The sequence below is a fragment of the Ochotona curzoniae genome, unplaced genomic scaffold (genome assembly GCF_017591425.1).
Source record: "Ochotona curzoniae isolate NIBS_2020 unplaced genomic scaffold, NIBS_Ocur_1.0 contig_2692, whole genome shotgun sequence".
Classification (NCBI taxonomy): Eukaryota; Metazoa; Chordata; class Mammalia; order Lagomorpha; family Ochotonidae; genus Ochotona; species Ochotona curzoniae.
Genome location: NW_024465556.1, coordinates 7761787 through 7781290, shown reverse-complemented (window position 1 = coordinate 7781290; position 19504 = coordinate 7761787). Strand labels below are relative to the sequence as shown.

At 35.0% G+C, this 19504-nt stretch overlaps 2 protein-coding genes across 8 annotated transcripts in view; one reads left to right on the top strand and one right to left on the bottom strand.

Moving 5' to 3' along the window:
* FAM13C (family with sequence similarity 13 member C) overlaps positions 1 to 4094 on the top strand; it is a 112407-nt gene extending 108313 nt beyond the window's left edge. For 6 of the 7 annotated variants that reach the window (XM_040976060.1, XM_040976064.1, XM_040976059.1 and 3 more), the window contains 2 exons: positions 24 to 125; positions 3234 to 4094. In XM_040976060.1, the coding sequence (XP_040831994.1) occupies positions 24 to 125; positions 3234 to 3357 (226 nt within the window). In that variant the 3' untranslated portion in view covers positions 3358 to 4094. Of the gene's footprint in view, positions 1 to 23; positions 130 to 3233 lie in introns of those variants that run through there. The other variant, XM_040976062.1, reaches the window with a different exon arrangement.
* A 589-nt stretch (positions 4095 to 4683) lies between these two features.
* The window catches only part of PHYHIPL (phytanoyl-CoA 2-hydroxylase interacting protein like), a 34783-nt gene continuing 19962 nt past the window's right edge, over positions 4684 to 19504 (bottom strand). Inside the window, exons 2-5 of the mRNA XM_040976066.1 lie at positions 18109 to 18305; positions 15842 to 16016; positions 14174 to 14291; positions 4684 to 5759 (exon numbers count right to left, since the gene is read on the bottom strand). Of these exons, the coding sequence (XP_040832000.1) occupies positions 5225 to 5759; positions 14174 to 14291; positions 15842 to 16016; positions 18109 to 18305 (1025 nt within the window). The 3' untranslated portion in view covers positions 4684 to 5224. The remainder of the gene's footprint in view (positions 5760 to 14173; positions 14292 to 15841; positions 16017 to 18108; positions 18306 to 19504) is intronic.

The following is a 19504-nucleotide window of genomic DNA, read 5'->3' as shown; positions in this document are numbered from 1 at the left end:
AGTCTGTACTTTACCTGACACAGGCCTGTACTTCTTGACCATCTTCGAGAAACGAGGGCTGACAAGAAGAGACTGCGTAAAGCCTTAAGAGATTTTGAAGAACAGTTTTTTAAACAAACGGGAAGGTAAGTGGGTTGAGACTTCTTAAAGATACTATTTTCTAGAGAATTATTGTTACAGATGAGCTGGAATGCTGCAGGGAATTATTTTGCACAAGATGTAAATAACTTCCACACTGGCTTTGACTTGGGTTTTGTTCAATGAAACATTCTGATTGTGTCATTGCAAGAGCGTGCAGCTCTCAGGTATGCCATCAGGCTTTGAAATGCAAAGGACAAGTTATAGAACTTTGCATATTAATCTCATAAAAATCACTTTTTCATTCTTTAAAACTTGTGTCTGGCGTCATTGTTGCACAAGTTGTTCCCTACTTTTAAAATAATTATTACTCCTTTGTTTTAAATACTCCCTTTATACTGCAGAAACTAGTTTTTTGTTTCAAAAGTTTCCTCTAATTTTTAGTGTATCAATTACAAATTACATACTCAGGAGATAAAAGCTATTGATACACTTTTGTCTGGGCAGCAAAGCCAAATCACTTCACTGTTTAGCCTTACTTTTCATTACTGAAAGCTGAAATGATGGGATTCCTAGGGTACTACTGTGGGTAGCTATAGTGGCCCAGCTATTTGGGACATCAATCTTAAAAAAATAAGTAAGGATGTAACTTTCTCAAAGTCAAAAAGTTATGTGTCAGTATGAGATTAAATTGTCCTTCAGCTTTTAGATCATGAGCACGGACATCAGTGCTCCACTGGCTCCTCTCTCCGTCTACAATCAGACTTCCTGAATTTCTCTCAGCTCCAGGACCTGAGAGCTCCCTGGTAGAAACGGCCTAATTTCTAAAGGAACCTGGAAATCTGCAGGCTTAGTCTTAGGCCCTGGCAACTTCTCCATTTTACTCCATAGAGCTGCTCACTTGCGAACATTAAGTGAGAAAGTTTTTGTAGATACCAGATCCCAGGCATCCTTAAAACATTCATGGAAACATGTGTTATGAAAGAAGATAAACAGGCATCACTTAAAAAATATATTGCTTCAAAATAAAATTCATTCAATATTCCATGAACTTTTTGAAGAACCTCTTACAGATGTTACGTCTCTACTCTTCCACCTAGAATCTTTTATACAAGTCCAATTTATCTTCTGCTGACATTAACTAATCTGCTCAGACATGCTATGTGCTATTAAACCTAAATTATAAGCCATGATTTGTTCCCTGTTTTCATATATTTATTTTCTTTTATAAAATGTTCATGAAATTTCATGGCAGAACATTGCTTGTGATAGTTGACTGGCTGAATGGTTCTGCTATGTTATGCTTTGGGAATATATGATTTGTGTTAAAGTTTCTGGTTTTCTTTTAAGAGTATTCCATGGGAATTTTTCACTTAAGGAAATATTTGGGATGATATCCATATTACAACCTAACCAGTAGTAATTCCACACAATTCATTCCTTCAAGATATGCATAATTTTCATATCTGAGTTTCTTCAAAATATTTACCTTTTAACCTCTTTGAATCCAGGAGTAGATCTCCATGTGTGAGCAACTGTTAGGATGCCTTTGATATTCACATTAATTATATTCAGTGTACCATATTCTGTATCTGTGTTCTAACCCCATTTGTATCGATAATCGAAGTTGAATGCCCTCTTGTGGTTATATATTTAAGCTAAAAATAAAATCAAACAATGGAATGGCTAGAAATTATGGACCTAAATATTGTTTACTTCAGAACTTTTATTGGGAAAGCCTGATGAGGTAACATAAACATGCCAATGCATTACTAAATGTTTTGAGGCACTGTAAAGAATTTGTAAAAATATATTTACCATGTAATAGGATTTGTGGTAATACAGTTATAAAATTACAGATATGAGGAAAACTGATTAAGGAAAAATATAGCAGAACTTTTTACTTTAGTCAAAGAATATTGCTTGTTAACCAAAACAGGATATTTAGGACCAGGAAAAATAATGGGCTGTGTTTTCCTGTAATAACTAAGATGGTATTCAAAAATCAGTTACGGTAAGTTTGTCTCGTAACACAGAATGGAGCCAAACTGTAATATAACTTTGACATTTGGCATGAAGCCTAGCTTTGCATTGTGTGCAGTTATAACTTCCCTACCAGAACTTATGGAACAGTAAATAGTGGTATAATACAAGATAACTACATTCTCAAAGAATCTTTCTGGATTAGCTTTTTACAAAGAACGGTCATGTTACATAAAACTGTCTACTGGGAAGGTAGAATGGAGCTACATATAAACAGTTTCAGCCATACTAACATTGAAAAGTATTGGTTTCTACTTAGTTTTAATTGTAGTAATCAATTTGTATTTCCCAGCCCTAATATTAAAAGTTGTGGGTTAAAAAAAAAAAACCAAACACAACAACAACAAACAATTGACTAGCTTAAGAAGACAATACCATTCTGAGACCCTGCAGTAATTACTACATTTTAGAAAACATTCTGACGTTTTTTGGAGAGAAGCTAAATGGTTTTAACTCCAGATGTCACCCAATTCTTCAAAGTAAAATCATTGCATGTGGTTCACTGCACATGTAATAAAATGTATACATTTTATGTGTAGTCTGTGGAATTCGTGTATGAAGAATTGCTAGAATTTAGACTCTTAAAAATGCATTAGTTGAAAAATATCTCAGTTGATTCTACTACATTTTGGTAGAGGCACACTTATAAGAAAACTTTGAAATGTTTGAAATTCCTAAGATAGCCATTTTTTCCTGTCACCATACATTTGTAAATTATCTCTGAGGGTTCTAATGTTTTATTTGTTTATTTTGGTAGCATTTTCAGGTTGATTTTGTTACAGCTCTCCCCTACAGAGCTGAACATTGGTCAGGTTAATGAAAATAACTGGAATCATTGGACAAAGAATGTCCTTAAAGTTCTGTGTCTTTTGTTTTGTTCCTCCTTGTGTCATGTATTTGCAAAAACACCAATCTCACATTGTCAAAGGGTACTGTTGCTTAGAAACTAAATGCATGGAAAATGGAGTGAATTAAGATGCTAAGGTAAGCAGAGTAAAATATAAAAACCTAGTAGCAGCTGTAACTCTAGTACTTTGTTCTTACACTATATAAAAGGGTATTTACTGATCTTATTTATTATGAACTAACAGACTGTATGTTCTGCTTTGCAGAAGTCCACAGAAGGAAGACAGGATTCCAATGGCAGATGAGTACTATGAATACAAGCACATAAAAGCCAAACTGAGGTTATTAGAGGTCCTTATCAGCAAGCAAGATGTGGCCAAAACGATCTGAGGTTCAGGAAGTGTTTATGGACACTTCCACTTGAGATAAAGTCAGGCTTATTTTCCTTGTTTCCAGCAGCTTTGACATAATGAAAATGGAAACAAATTAGTGATAAACTATGTATTTCTAAAATAACAACAAATAAAATCATCTATGAGGAGGGATTTAAAAGAGGGAAAAGAGCAATATGTAACTGCCTAACTGGGAAAAGTTGAGCCTCTTCTATGCCAAGGAGAAATTCATTGTCAATATAATGACTGCAAAATAATCTAAATACATAGCCAGGCTGCCTGTTAGAAAAAGCTTATCTAGTGTCCAAAGATTACTTACATTGAAACATGGAGAAAGAGTATGAAAAAAAAATTTATTCTCTCTCTAGGAAGGAATTCAGCTAGCAAGTGATTTATTTAAAACTTCTATTAGATTTTTAAGTGAGGAAACACCTACTTACTACCTTGTTCCTTAAGTCTGCTAGCTTTTTAGTACCTAAAATATACTAGAATGTGTCACACTAATTTTTTATTTCTATATAAAAATAGCAGTTATTTTGTCTGTAATTTGAAATTTTACATTTTTGGTTACCAAAGTTCATTCTGATAGCATGTACTTTGTGAATGATCTTTGTCTAAAATTGATAGATGTTTATATTAAAGTACCGTATTAAAATTTTTAAATTGGTATTTTGGATAGATGTGTCTACAGTATATAATTAATGTGACCATAGTAATCTGATGTTTTTATTTACAGTAAGATTAAACAACTATTTTTCCATTGGGATGATGCATTTTCTTAATGTTCCAAGGTCTGTACTTTGTAAAGTCAAAACGCTTTCTCATGAGCTGTAAGTTCTTTAGTATGCACAAAATGAAAGGTTTGTTTGCCAGGACACCTTAGGAGAGGCAGAATATATTGTTTCACCAACTTTGGTATATTTTGTATTAAAACACATCTTTTGTTTTTGTAAAAATGTTGGCATTTTCTCATGTACTAACCCTGTTTATATTTCTGTTATCTGCAATGTTTAAGCATGAAATAATTCATCTTTTCAGAGTTTGGATAGGAATATTATTGACTGTTTCAGAAGCAGACTATTTCAGAGGCTTATTGTTTTGTCTATTTACTTGATTTCTTTTGACTTTTGTGAATCAGAATAGTGCCCATAAACTTGTTTAATTGAAGTCATCTATTTGTGACAGGACAGATACACAGCTATTTGAGATTTACACATTACATCTTTGATAAAGGAAATGGTTTTGTGACATGTATACAATTACTACTAAAATGTAACTATATATTCTATGACTGTAAATATTTTATACAACAATGCAAATAAAATATTTTTCTATTATATTTATTATGTTGAAATACAGTAGTTGTTTCCTGTTAGCTAATATAAATAACATAAATAACAACGTCAAACAACAAGTTGGAAATGCTGACAATTCTAGTTTCAAGGTTTCACTCATGCTGCAATTACACCCTTTTCATGCGATTTGGAGTTATCCCAATATTTGTTCAGTAGATTAAAATGAATGCATATTTCAACACCATTTATAAGCCATTATTTTGTATTTTGCTAAAGCAGTCTATATAATTCTTTTGTTATGTTTGGCATAAAGGAAAAAAAAACATTGCAGCATCTAGGCAAATAAAGTGTCAGAAGGAGAACTTAGACTATTTTTCATCATTGAAAGTGGTAGGAAAGGTAGGAAATAGGAAGCACTAAAATGATTCATAATGAAATTTGGAAAGCGATAGTTGACATTGGTGATAGCGGTGTGTGCATGCTTCAGTGGAAACATCTGGCAATGAGAATAGACAAGAGTAGATCGGTCTTCCTAAGAGAAGAAAAGGGGCTGAGTAAGAAAAGTGGGCATTAACGTCCAACACTGATATTACAGGTTTTGCAGCTGGGATCTTTCTTGGCATTTGCAGTAGACAAACTCATGAGCTGATGACCAGTGATTTCTGCCACGGTGCCCAGAGAAAGATCCACAGGGTCAGTGTAAATGACTTCTAAAATGACATCCTGGGCATGGTGGTACACCAGAACCCCATCTTCTTCTGTACAGGTCAAAAATTTATTATCCTTGGAATTTAGTTGAGGAAGACGCAGCTTACAAAATTCATCTCCTGGTGATCCCACAGGGGCAATAACAAGAATCACATAATGATAAGCAGTGTACATACAGTAGAAGTCTCCAAAGTATAAGTTAGTATTGGGGTTAAAAAGTTTTTCTGCTGCAATTTCAAACCTGTATCTTCCATAAGGTGAATCCTGGGGTGGCTTCCCAGTATTGAATTCAGTGCTGCAGCTGAAGAAGATGCCTTCTAATTTTCCACTAATAGGAGAACCATGGCTGCCACTGTTATCTTTGACAGAAGGCTGCATAGCATTCCCATGATGTTCTCTGCAATAGGAAATAAATGGTTACTACAAAGTGTAATTGTGGTAAACCTAATAATTTGTAGAAAACGAAACTCACCTTCTGGTTAAATATGTGGACTGTTTCTTTAAAGTATGCAAGAATTTGATAAAATGAGTGCAGTCCACTTGGCAGAAAAATGCTTTGTTTTGGGTTTGTTACCCAGGCACAGTTGAACTGGGTTAACTTGCCATTTTACCTAAAGTTGTGCTGATCCATCTCCTTCTACCTCATCCTTTTTTCCATTTTCCATCGTTCTTGTCTTCCATTATGGCCTGAGACTGCATTCCATTTCTTGCTTGTCTCTATTTCCCTTTATTTCACATCTGCTAGTGGGAGGCACCAACAGATCTAGGAGGGCAAACACGGCTGTGTTTTCCTCCACTTCCTCCACGCTTCTGAACCTTGCTGCCCCGGCAGGGCTGGATGCTTTGATGACCGTCTAGCTACCGTTCCTGCTGGGTGGCCTCTAAATGCTCTTATTTCCAAGAATAGTAAAAATGTTCCATTCTTGATCATTTCTCGTTGACTTAACTTTTTTAAAAACTCTAGTCCTGCTTATACCTTTGGAAACAGCAGATAAATTCTCCAGAATCCCCTGAGTGTGCCATTTTCTCTTGCAGGATTCCAAATTTTGGATGAAAAATTCAAGCTACCACCTGGCCGAGCAAAAGTTCCCCCAGGCAGGATGCTTCTTACAAATTTTGAGTCAATGAGGTATGCCACTGACTTTAGAAAAAACAATTTGAGACCCATTGCAGTTCTAAAGATATCTTGGAGCTCACTGAAATGCATATTCAGGAAAAGACTTAAAAATAGAAACAACACATAGGAAAATAAATGAGAAATAAGTGTGGAGTGAAAACATGGATGAAACTAGTTTTTCTGTTGTTCTTCCTACTGATGTTTCAAGATTTCTTCCTTGTTTGCTTCACCCTTCAGAAACTCTTAACCATTTTAGGGTAGTTATGCTAGTGACAGATTCCCTTAGCTTTCCTGTGTCTGAGCATATCTTGAGTGCACTGTCTTTACTAAAGGGTAGTTTCATTGCATGTAGTAACCTGGGTTGGTAATAGTTGCTCAGCAATTGAAAAGTTTGCATTTTTCCCCTAACTTCTGATTTTTTGATGGTGATATTCGAAATTTTTTTCCATAAATACCTTTTCTTTCATGACTTCCAACATTATTTTCTTAGTTTTCAGCTTTCAGCAGCTTTTGATGTGTCATAACATGGCTTTCTTTGCATCTATCCCATTTGAAGTTTTTCCAGTTTCAGTGTTTAAGTTTACATTGTTTGGCAAATTTGGGAGCACTGCAGCTGCTAATTCTAGTCAGGAGTAAGCCGACAGACAGAACATCTCTTTCTCTGTTTTTCCTTCTCTGTTGCTCTGCCTTTCAAATGCAGATAGAAATCATTAAATTTGATTTCTAATATATTTAAATATAAATATACATGCAGACAATACAAATGCAGATAGAAATCTAAATATAAGTATATGTAAATATGATATACTTAAATAATATATTAATATATCTATATAAATACTTTATATATTGTTAAATATTTGTATTTAATGTAATTCTAAATATATTTTAGAAAATTCAAGCAAATATATAATATATAATCACATATTTTATATATGAATATAATATATTCAAATAAATATATTAGAAATCATCAAATATATATAAACATATAAATATATATATTTAACGATTTCTATCTGCATTTGAAAGGCAGAGCAACAGAGAAGGAAAAATGGAGAAAGAGATCTTCTGTCTGTTGGCTTACTCCTGACTAGGCTGAAGCCAGGAGCCAGTAACTTCAACCCGAGGTCCTCTAAGGGCAGGTAGAGGCCCAGGCACTTGGGTCGTTTTCCATTGCTGTCCCAGGTACATCAGAGCAGGAAGCTGTTCTCAGGCAGGGTAGCAGTGAGTGAACTGTACTCAGGTATGGGAGCAGCATTTCAACTTGTCACACCACAATGCTGGGCCCTCTATGGATAACTTTTCACTCTGAGTTTTTCCTTTCCATCTTGACTGAGGTTAGGAGTATGAGATCTGCTTTGGTACCACAGATCCACGAGACTGCTTTTCACCTCCAGTCAGTTATATCCCTGTTTGTTCTGAGTTCAGGCAGCTTGTAGTCTACCTTCAAGTTAACTGACTCTTTTGTTTTTGTACTGTGAATTCTGATATTGGGTCTACTCGCTGAGTTATTTACTTACTAAAATTTTTCAGTTCTGAAATATACATTTAGTTCTTTATAGCTTCCATTTCTTTGTTGCTTCTTTTAAGAATTTATTTATTTGAAAATCCGTTGCAGGGTCGGGGGAAAGAGATAAACATATTCCATCTGCTGGCTCATTCTCCAGATGGCTGCAATGGCTTAGGACTAGGCTACTGACCCCAGGAGCCTGAAATTCCATCTGGGACAACCACATGAATGGTACAGGCGTTAGGGGGTCAGATACTCATTGCTTTTTCCAAGTGCATTAGAAAGGAATCTGACCACAAGTGGGGCAGCTGGGACTCTAACAGGTGCTCTGCTAAGGCATACTACCATCTCAGGGGACAGTCTGACTCGAAATACCAGACCTATGGTTCCTCCTATTAGCCTTTTCATGGTGGCTGTTTAAACACCTTTGTAGATAATTACAAGGCCTGTGTTACCTTATTTATGCCTTTAGCCATCTTTTGTTATTCAATTTGCAGTGTTCCTGTTGATATAATCAGTGAATTTCAGTTGTATCTTGGAAATACTATCTTGGGGTGGTATGTGAGGAGATTATGGATTTTAGTATTTTAGCAGATGTCTCCTGACATGTTCTAGGGAGCAGAAGTACACAGGCTGCCATGCTATTCCTGTCAGAGAGGATAAAAGCCCAAGTCCCTACTTAGCCTCTAATGACACGGGGTTGAGAGGGGATTACAAGAGAAGGTAGAGGTTCCCATTAAAGCTCCATTAACAAAGTCTAGCTAGGAAAGGGTGGAAGTATATGTTCACCTCTTGGATTTGGCTGGTAGCTGTGGAACCGCAGTTCTTTCTTGCAAAGGTATTTGGCTAGAAGACAGTGGCTGTTACCTATAGTCGACACAGTCCCTTTCCTGGTTCTTTGTGTAAAGATGATATTCTTTTTGTTTTTGTGCTTATAGACATCCCTAGACATCCAGACTGTCATTGTGTCTGTCTTTGAATCTCAAAGTCATCTTATATCTTTTATATAACTTAAATCCAGGATTTGAAACTGTTAGTAATGGGAAGAATAGAGAAACATTTCTATTCCATATGTCTCATTTCTAAAACTCAAATAATTATATGATACATGTCCCACATATGTGTAAGTATATAATCATGCAAAATAACAAATACAAAATTAGGAATTTCTATCAGAAAGTATATCCTGTCAGTAGGATCAAACTTCACCCCTCATGGATGGAATAGATTTGTCAGATTTTTTTCATAATTTATAGTGTGAATATTTATGAGGCAACTGAAATCTCTTTTATAGTTAAGTATTTTGAATAACAAAAAATCTTGGGGTTGGCACAGTGGTTTAGCAAGTCAGCTGGTTTCCTGCACCACCAGCACCCCATATGGATGTCAGTTGGAGTCCTGGCAGCCCACGTTTGCTTTAGTTTCCTGCTAATGGTGTAGGAAAGCAGTGGAGGAAGGCCCAAAACCTTTACACTCACACCCTGGAAGAGGCTTAGCTGGACCCAGTTCTGGCCTTTGGGGCCATTTGGGGAGTGACTCAGTGAATGGAAGACAGCTGTCTCTCCCTTTCTTTCAAGTAAAACACATAAATCTTTAAAATATACTTTAGATGGAATGTACCTAAGAGATGTTTATAGAACATTCCATCCAGCAACTACAGAACATACATTCTTTTCATCAACACGTGGAACATTCCCTATGTTCTAAGTAGGCTACAAATCTCTTTAATAAATATAAAAATCAAAATCATACATTATACATCTTTCCTGATCACGATGGAATTAGAATTGATAACAAAGCTATAAAAATACGTGGAGCCTGAACATTCTTTTGAGAAAATATTTCAGTGAAGAAAAAGGGAATCTTAAAAATGCCTTGAAACTATGTGAACAAAACACAACATCTTGAAATTTATGCTATAGCCTATTTAAAAGTAGTGCTAAGAGCAATAAGCATCTACATAAAGCAGGTACCAAATGATTTAGTCTCAAGAATTTGAAAAATAAGACAAATCTAAAGTTAGAAGAAGGAAAGAAATAAAGGGCAGAAATAGAGACACATACAAAATACAAAAGATCAATGTAGAACCAACATTTTTTTTCCTGCAAAGGGACATTTGAGTATGTACACCATTAGGCCACAAAGGGCTGACTGCACAGCAAATGATTTGATAGGTCTTCCAGTGGTCTTCCCAACAAAGAAACTTTCAGGACTACATAATCTTCACTGCCAAAAGATCAACCAAACTTTCAGAAAAGAGCTAGCATCAATTTTTAAATTATTCCAAAACATTGAAGAACCTTTCCAAACTCAATCTGCAAAGGCAGACAAGGCCACACCAATAAAATCATAGTCCTACATCCCTGATGATTATAGAAACATAATATTTGCTAACTGAATCCAACAGTACATGAATGACAATTCATCAGTTGGAAATTATCCTATAAATGTAGGGCTGGTACAATCTAATACATATCAGTAAATATACATATTACAAAGGCTAAAAATGATTTGATTTCCATAGGTACAGAAAAAGTAATTGATAAAATTCAACATTAATTCATGATAAAGAAAAGAAACAACCCTGAATAAATTAGGTATAGAAGGAACAGACCTCAATATAATAAAGGTTGTATTTACAAGCCTGCACCAACTTTACATCAAATAGGAAAACTAAAAAGTATTTCCTCTAAGATTGAATCAGAAAAGGACAGCCATTTCTCAAACTCAATGTAGTACCAGAAGTTTTATCCAGAGAAATTAGGCATTAACTAAATAAATGGCACACAAATGGGAAAAGAAAAAATTTCCCTATGTGAAGGTTAAAAGATTTTAAGAAAAAGCGTTCAGTATTGTTATCAGAACATTACATGTGACAAGAAGAATGAGTGCAAACAAAAATGAAAAAAAATCTACATTAAATCCTTGGTTGAAATGCTGTATACTTTCTGTAGAAGAAAAACTAAAACCTATAAAGCCTATACACAATTAAGTGCAGTTTTCAATTTGTTTTACTCATATACTTGAATGTTATCTTAAACCTGTCAGCTTCGTAATAGCAAAGCGCAGTGGTGGCAGGCTTTAGCTAAATCAAATCTATTGTGGGCCTATGCGTGGTATAACCTAGTTGCTAAAGTCTTCATTCTGCATGTTCTGGGATCCCATGTGGGCACTGGTTCATGTCCCAGCTGCTCCACTTCCCATCTAGGTCCCTGCTTTTGGCCTGGGAAAAAAGTAGAGGATGGGCAAAAGCCTTGGGACGCTGCACCTGCCTGGGAGACCTGGAGGAGGCTCCTGGCTCCTGGCTCCTGGCTTCAGATCAGCTCATTTTGGCCATTGCAACTACGAGGGGAGTAAATCAGAGAATGGAAGATCTTCCTCTCTGTCTCTCCTCCTCTCTGTATATCTGACTTTCCAATAAAATAAATCTTTTTAAAAAAATAAATATTGTAACCTGTAACTTCCCTGTCATTTGTCTGGTTCACCTACCTTTCTTAGCTTTGTGGTCCTGGCAATTATCAAAATTTTCTGCTGCAGCCATAGCACATTGATTTTGTGATTTGGTAAAATACTGGTAAAGTCACAGGGGTCACAGCTTTTGTCATCAAGGTGTACCTTATCTTCACATGCATCTCCATAATTTTTGTAATTGTCAAAATCATTATAGCTTCTACTGCCTCTGAAATTGCTTCAATTATTCAAACCCATTGTAACCGTTCCCACAATGAAGGTTGTCACTGCCAGCAAATTACCTCTACAGTTGCTACTAGTTTCTAAAATCACATGGACTTCTTTGGGTGGATGAAACACAAAAGATTAGCATCCAGGGCAAATCAGTATTTCAAAAGTCAACCAAAATCCAGTACAGAAATAGATAAGAACCTCATTAGTTTTCACAAGAGAAAAATGCTAGTAGCTAACATCAGAAAACACAACACCACTAGCAATCAGGGAAATGCAAACAGAACCACAGTGAGATAGCATTTCACTCTAACTAGAACAACTATTATAAAAAGGACCAATAGTAACACACGCTGATGAGAGTGGTGATGAAGAGAGACCTCATAAAGGAATGCAGATTCATGCTAGCCATTATGAACAGTATGGAGGCTCTTCATAAAAACTAAGATCTGTCACATGACCCAGCTATCACACTTGGGTATATAAGAAATGAAGCTGGCACAATCATTGTCTCAATAGCCATGATGGATGGGCGGATAAAGAAAATGTAATATACACACAGTTGGATTATTCAGCTATAGAAAGAATGAAAATTCTGACATTCGCAGAAAATTGTGTATAATTACAGACCAGTAAGTGAAATACCAGACACAAATACACATTCTCATATGTGGGAGTCATCAGTCAATACTAATTTAGTATACTGATTATTTGAGGCTGTGATGTTGCAGGGAAGGGGAAATAAAGATTTGGCTCAACACAATCAGATTTAACTAGTAGCTCCAATGTTACATAGCACAGTGGGGTACTGTAATTCACAACAGCATATGATGTAAAGAACTAAGAGGAACTGGTAGGTTCCAAACACAAAAGGCAGGAAAATGGAAGACATAGTAACCTGGCTTGGTCAATTTTATACATGTTGAAACACTGTGCTATATCCAATAAAAGTGTAGAAATATTACATGTTGAGAAAAAAACTTTAAATAACCAGAAACACAAGTTAACAAATTTACTCATGCTTTGGCAGACACACCTTTCTACATCTAAATATCTTCCATATTATTGAAAATTCTACAAAAGCAAATGTCCTTATTTATAATCTTGATACCTGCCAGGAACCAGATCTTTACATTTTTGAAGTATTTTTGAGAACAGATTAGGCAAATTATAAAGTATGAAATGTCTGAACACAGGCCAGGGCTAATGTGAAGGACAAAGAAAATCCTAGGGCAATACTGACCTCCAGTGGCCACCTAACAGAGGCACTAGCAACACTCAACAAAGTTAATCCTGGCACCAGTCATGGGGTTATTTGCTTGATGTATCTGAGACAACGGTACGGGGAAAATTTGTTTTCAAATTTGATGTTTAATCAATATAAAGAAACACATCATTGTTGTGTTTTTGCTCATTCCTAAACATTCCCTAGCAATTTGTAAGTAAAATAATTTGCGCTATATCGATCAGAATGTGCTGTGTAAATTAAATGACTAACATTCTAGAAATTACATACACTGTGACATAAACACTTTACCAGTCAAGACAATGATGGGTCTAACCCTATTTTTATAAAAGTTATTCCAAGAAAAGGCAAGAATCCTTTCACCACCCAAAATGATAAAAATATAGCTAATACACTCAAACTGAAAGTACACTGATACCTAACTATTTTTTTCCTTTTTGTTATTTCATATATAATGCAAATGACAGATCTGGAAACAATTTTGATTTAAGAGAAATGAAAATGGTAAAGAAAATTTCCAAAATTTATTTTTTATGTTCACTTCAAAATTGTTGGAGTCTAAGGTGTGACTAAGGCCTTTATAGGGTTTACTGTTTAAAAGTTACAGAAACTATCATTTGTCACTTTAAAAGTCCTGGTTTTGCTTTAAAACAAACACCTACTTACACTTTTACACTTTACCTGTAGAAGAAAACTTTCTAAAACTAATAAAATTACTAGTAGGGTAAAATTCAGTTTCTCAGACACTGCTTTTAGGGATAAACATATTTTATCCCATACAAATTAATTAAATAGGAATTAAAATGCAAGCAAAGTAGACTGTCTTCATGGATAATTAATTCAAGATAATGATTATGAAATTTCCAGTTATGCAAAAACTGCAAATCACATCTGATTTACAATAATGCACTGTGAAATAATCACCGCTTTATTCTCTGATCTTCAGTGTCTTCGAGACCCATCAAAAAGGAAATCTAATCAAAGACAAGTGAGCATTCTGTGGGAATTTGAGGAATGTGTACATTAAATGCTTATCTAAATCCAAATACCACAGTTTTAAAATCTAGCAAGATAGAAATCTGGAAATGAGACAAGCTTCATAATCTGACTTTTTCTGGATTTTTGAGCCAGAAAGAAACAAAGAACTATTTTTGAAGAGCCAATAATTTCTACTTGACAGAAATAAAGTCAAGGGAAATCTGAACCTATAATTTAGAATAGTATTTAGTAAAACAAGTCACTTTTTTCTCTTACCGAATATAGTCAAAATATTCTTTGTGTTGGTTACGATAAAAAACAGAAAATTTAAGCATACGTCCTGCAATCACTTCAGCCTTCTCCAACAGCTGTGTTAGATGAACTTTTGAATAGTCTGAAATAATCCCAAAAAAAGTCCATTAAAATCAGGATACCAAAAATATAACCTAAACACTTACTATATTGAAGATCATTAGAATTCATCTTAGGAACTTCAATTTCATAAATGGGAAATCACATTTCAAAGAGAAATCATTGTGTGGCATATATTTTGTTCTGGCTTATGGTTGTTTATTAGAGTATCCTTACATTCTTTTACTGTTGAAATAAAAGCTCGTGAAACAAAAATAAACTAAATATTTTTCCATAAACCAAGTAATGTCCACTAGCACCATAATACTGTTCCTTTAAGCAGGTGGTAAACTCAATGAAAGAAGCTGACAGGTTCACCTGCAATCAATACCAACACTGGAAAGTAGAATAAGAATGACCTTTAGATTTTTATGGTTACAAGGTAGATTAAAGACCATGTTAGGGGTTGGTGTTTGTAGGGCAGAAAGCTGTGTTCCTGAGAGCATCCATTCAGGCTCTGGTTGCTCAAGTTTAGCATCTACTTGCGCCTCTGACACCCAGAAGGGAGACTGATGGGATTCCAAATTCCTGGCTTTGGTCTGGCTTAACCCTGGTCTTTGGGGTTATTTAAGCAGTAAAACAGCAGAGAGATCTGTCTTCCCTTCTAAATTTATAAATGACCATTTTATCCATGCAGAAATTGAGGCTTGTCAATCTTTATTAGCTGTGTGACTTGGAGAAAATCATCGCATAGACTTGATCTTTAGCTCCCAGTTCATGGTCTTTGAGTACACAACACCCTCGATACTGTAATGGCGTTGTGTAACTTATGTGCTATTTTTTACTATTTGTGGTCAAATTGTTGTGCTAGAAACTAGGGGAAATGTTTGGTTAATCATGATTAAGACTTTTAAGCAGACCAATCTAACTAAACTGTTCATAGCAACAAAATTTGCTTTACCACTGTTCACTGGCTCAACATTCAATGCAGTGCACGGATACAATGCAGAACTGGATTATAAAGGATAAAAAAATAATTCCTTCAAAGACATGTATCTTCTCTTAAAACCTTCCTTCCTTTAGCTTGCCATTGTTTTGAAACATGTATATATCATACATACACCTACAGGACACTAATTTTAAAGTGTTTTGTAGGCTTTTCCATCATTTTAATGAAAATTCTAGTAACATTTCTGATAAGGACAGAGATTCCAATACCTCTAAATTAGAAGTGGTCTTGATTTCTCTTTTAACTGTTAAAAATGAAAGAAAAAAAGGGAAAATGCCATCCCTCTCAAAACAAAGCTCAAAAATATGCTGAGTATATTTTCAAGCCACCAATTTTTTGAATAGTGTTCACACTGGGAAAAACTATAGAAGGAATGACTTGATACTGACTCTTTCTACTAAGGTCCTCACTCAATCCAATCAACTTAATATTGTTCATTCTGTTTCACAGTGATACTAACAATTCAAAAGTGACCAATACAGCACATCTCACCATGTAATTCCAAAAAAAATTTTTTCTGCAATTAGCTTTCCAGAAACAACCAAATATTGTTTTTCTCCTGTATTTATACCGATATCTCTTACCTGCTGTGCAGAATTCTATAATTTCACTCCATTCAGATACAACATAATCACCATCAACTTGTTTTGAGGCTGTCTGCACTGCCACTGTATACTCAGTTCTTGGGCTCAAAAACCAGTGGCCACGCACAGTCATAGGCAAAGGGACAGCTTTTGCCACTAATTTTGTTGGAACATCCTAAGAGGGAGAAAAGGAAAGGAAAGAACAAAAGAACAGGTGTTAACTTAGCATGTAACTGCAATCAGTTGTAAACAATGAGAAGTACATTGAATTCCACTTGACAGTACAGTTTTTCTGTTTAAAGACATTTATATTTAAATCTCTTTCCTTGATAAAGAGGCTTGTCCAAGATTACACAGCTAATAATATAAATGTTCATGAATTAGATCTACTTCATTTATGGTAAATTCTTCTTTGTACATTAAATGTTATACAAAATGCAACAACTTTATATGGAATGACAGTTTTTTAAATTGAGAAAAACCAAATTGCTTTGATATTAAAATGTTACATTTTTAATTTATAATCACCTTTTTTTCAGGGTTATCCCATTAGTAAAAATTTTACGTGAGAAGGGAGAACTCTTAGAGTAACACATTATATATCTGCTTTTGTAGAAGATAGGTGAACTTTGCTTTGCTTTTACTGAAATATGGAGTCTATGTGTCACAGAATAGTTTGGGCATTTGTATGTAACAATAAGATAATTATAATAGTCAAAGGAATCTTGCTACATTTTCAAGGTCATGGTGGCCTAAATGTAGAGCAAAGTAAATAAATAAATGATTTTTTTTAAAAAGGGAAAAAGGGAGGGAGGGCATTAAATATTGAATGATTCATTCATTTAAGAGTAAGTATTTCCAAACCCCAAAAAGGAAACTCAGCAAAGAAAATACCCATCACCAAAAATAAAAAATAATAATCAGAATTTGAACTTGGGGACATAATGACAGATTAATTTTGCTTTCTCTTTCATACTTTCCTTAATGTGTATAACTGCCCATGTATCACAAAACAAAACGTTGACATTTCCTTCAAAATATTTCCAAAGATTAAACTTAGGATCAATATTAAAATTGATCAGTTTTTCACAATTTAAATACTACAACTTTATGACTTATTCTTTCTGTGGCTAGTTTTGTGTATAGATATAGATCAGAAAAGATATGCAAGCAGGTATGCAAATAAAAATTAGAAATGTAATGTCTAAAAAAATCCTAAAAGTTGATAATATTCATTCTCAGAAAAGGCAATTAAAAATTGCATTCCCCAAAGAAAGCAAAAACTAATAAATTGACTGCTTAAAGCAATTTTTAGCTTTACGTATTTTAACAAATAACATGAAGCTTATGTTATAGTAGATTCCTTTGTGAAGGTTATTAGAGCAAAAGTGTGGGCAACAATACAAAAGTATTCATTCCCTGTAACATATGTTATGGTTCTCTGCTTTTCATTCTATGAAATGTATTTTACAATCTTTTTTTTTTAAGATTTATTTTTTTTTTAATTACAAAGTCAGATATACAGAGAGGAGGAGAAACAGAGAGGAAGATCTTCCATCCGATGATTCACTCCCTAAGTGACCGCAACAGCTGGTGCTGTGCCGATCTAAAGCCTGGAGCCTCTTCCAGGTCTCCCACACAGGTTCAGGGTCCCAAGGCTTTGGGCCATCCTTGACTGCTTTCCCAGGCCACAAGCAGGGAGCGGGATGGGAAGTGGAGCTGCCGGGATTAGAACCGGTGCCCGTGTGGGATCCTGGTGCGTTCAAGGCAAGGACTTCAGCCTCTAGGCCACGCCGCCGGGCCCTGTATTTTTCAATCTTATCTCTTCTAGAAGTTATTCTTTTCTAAGAACCTATAGATTAATTTTTCCAGTAGAGTGACATTGTCCCCATTATGCCCATACCAATTTTGATTCCATGGACACATTAATTATCATATACCTATCTATAAAGGTATCTATTTACGTTTAGTTTTATAAACTCAAGGTAACACCTCACCTGTTTCTTATTAGTGAGTTAAAATCTTCAACACTGCTGAAGTGATATCTGTATGACAGTCATGATTTTATTCTTTCAAAGTTATCTTTTAACATTAACATGACATTCCATTGTCTTACAAAATTTATTATGTAGTTAGGTTTTAAAATCTCAGAACTTTTATTCAGAACATCAATTTCCAATGGTCCATAAATGGGCCATTGTTTTTTACAAGGTATTCATACTCACAGTTTTAAAACACAAATAAATCTAAGTATTTGTTAGATTTACCTTGTGTTTAAATTTATTGGAATTCTTGTTCTCTTTCTTGTTGAGGTCAATGAAATAATGTGTAATACGGTCCTTTGATTTGGAATCCATCTCCCATGAAATCTTGAAGGAGTCACATGTAATATTGCTTATTTTGATGTTATGTGGCACAGGAAGTTCCTCCATCTCTGCTATGCCACTGTCTTGTGATTTGTTTCCTGCAAGAACAGAATACACAGAAAGGTAGTTTCCAATTAATGGCTTTCCCCTAGTTTTCAAGGTCTTTAGCTGTTTACATATTCTGAATTAACCTTTATAACTGCTAAATCTAAAATTTAATTTGGATCATGATTTGAGAGCTAACGAGAGTGAAGGAACCTCATGAACTTAGGTTCTATTAACAACGATGAGAGAGGACTTAATCCTTACCATTCTTCTGCTTTCACACTGAAAACAAAAACATGATGCTGCACCTTCCTCATCTGTAACGCATCAGTCCATCAGATTACACCCCTCAAAAATCCCAAGAATTCATTTTTCTTACTTGACCACTCCAGGTTCAAAGGTAATATCTATTTAAAATGTATCAAGTAAAAGAGGATATTTCACACAGCAGATAAAGGCATTGCTTAGGACACCCGAATCCCAAATTATAGCTTTTGGATCAAGTTTTGGATCTGCTCCAGATTTCAACTTCCTGCACTCCGGGAGGCAGCAGGTGAGGACTCAAATAACTGGTCCCAGACATCAATGTGACAGTCTTAGATTGAGTTCTTGGCTCTTGGCTTTGACCTGGCTTAGTCCTGATGGTTGCACACATCCCAGAATGAATCAGCAGATGATACACCTTTCTCTGCCTTACCCCCCTTTGCTCTCTTTCTCAAATAAAATGTATTTTTAAAAATATATGAGGCAAACAAATGAAGACTGCAAAAAATTTTGGTGAATGGAACCAGCGGACATCATCCTTGGATCAGTGAAATTGGCAGCATTTCAGAACTATCCAAATCACTTGGACAGAACCTTCGGAATATGTCCACATTGAGCCTCTGGGTTGATATGAGGTGGCGGTTCCTCATCCCTGGGCACTGGGACGTGTGGAAAGTTGTGAGTTATTTCCCCTCTTATCCCAGGAACAAGAAGAAACAGCAAATTTGGAAGCAATGAATTCACCCAATTTTCCTTAAACTGTGACCTTCTCAATCTGATCAACCATGCAATTATTTAAAAATTAAATTAATTTAAAAATGTGATAGCAATGACATTTATTAAAATTATTGTTATTTAGAAACAGTAATGACTGTATTATACATATGCATGTATATGTGTGTGTGTATGTATAATGGAAGAGAATTCACTGACAAATTACTGTGTCAAATGATTCTCTAGAAATCCTTTACCTATGGTATCTTAATAA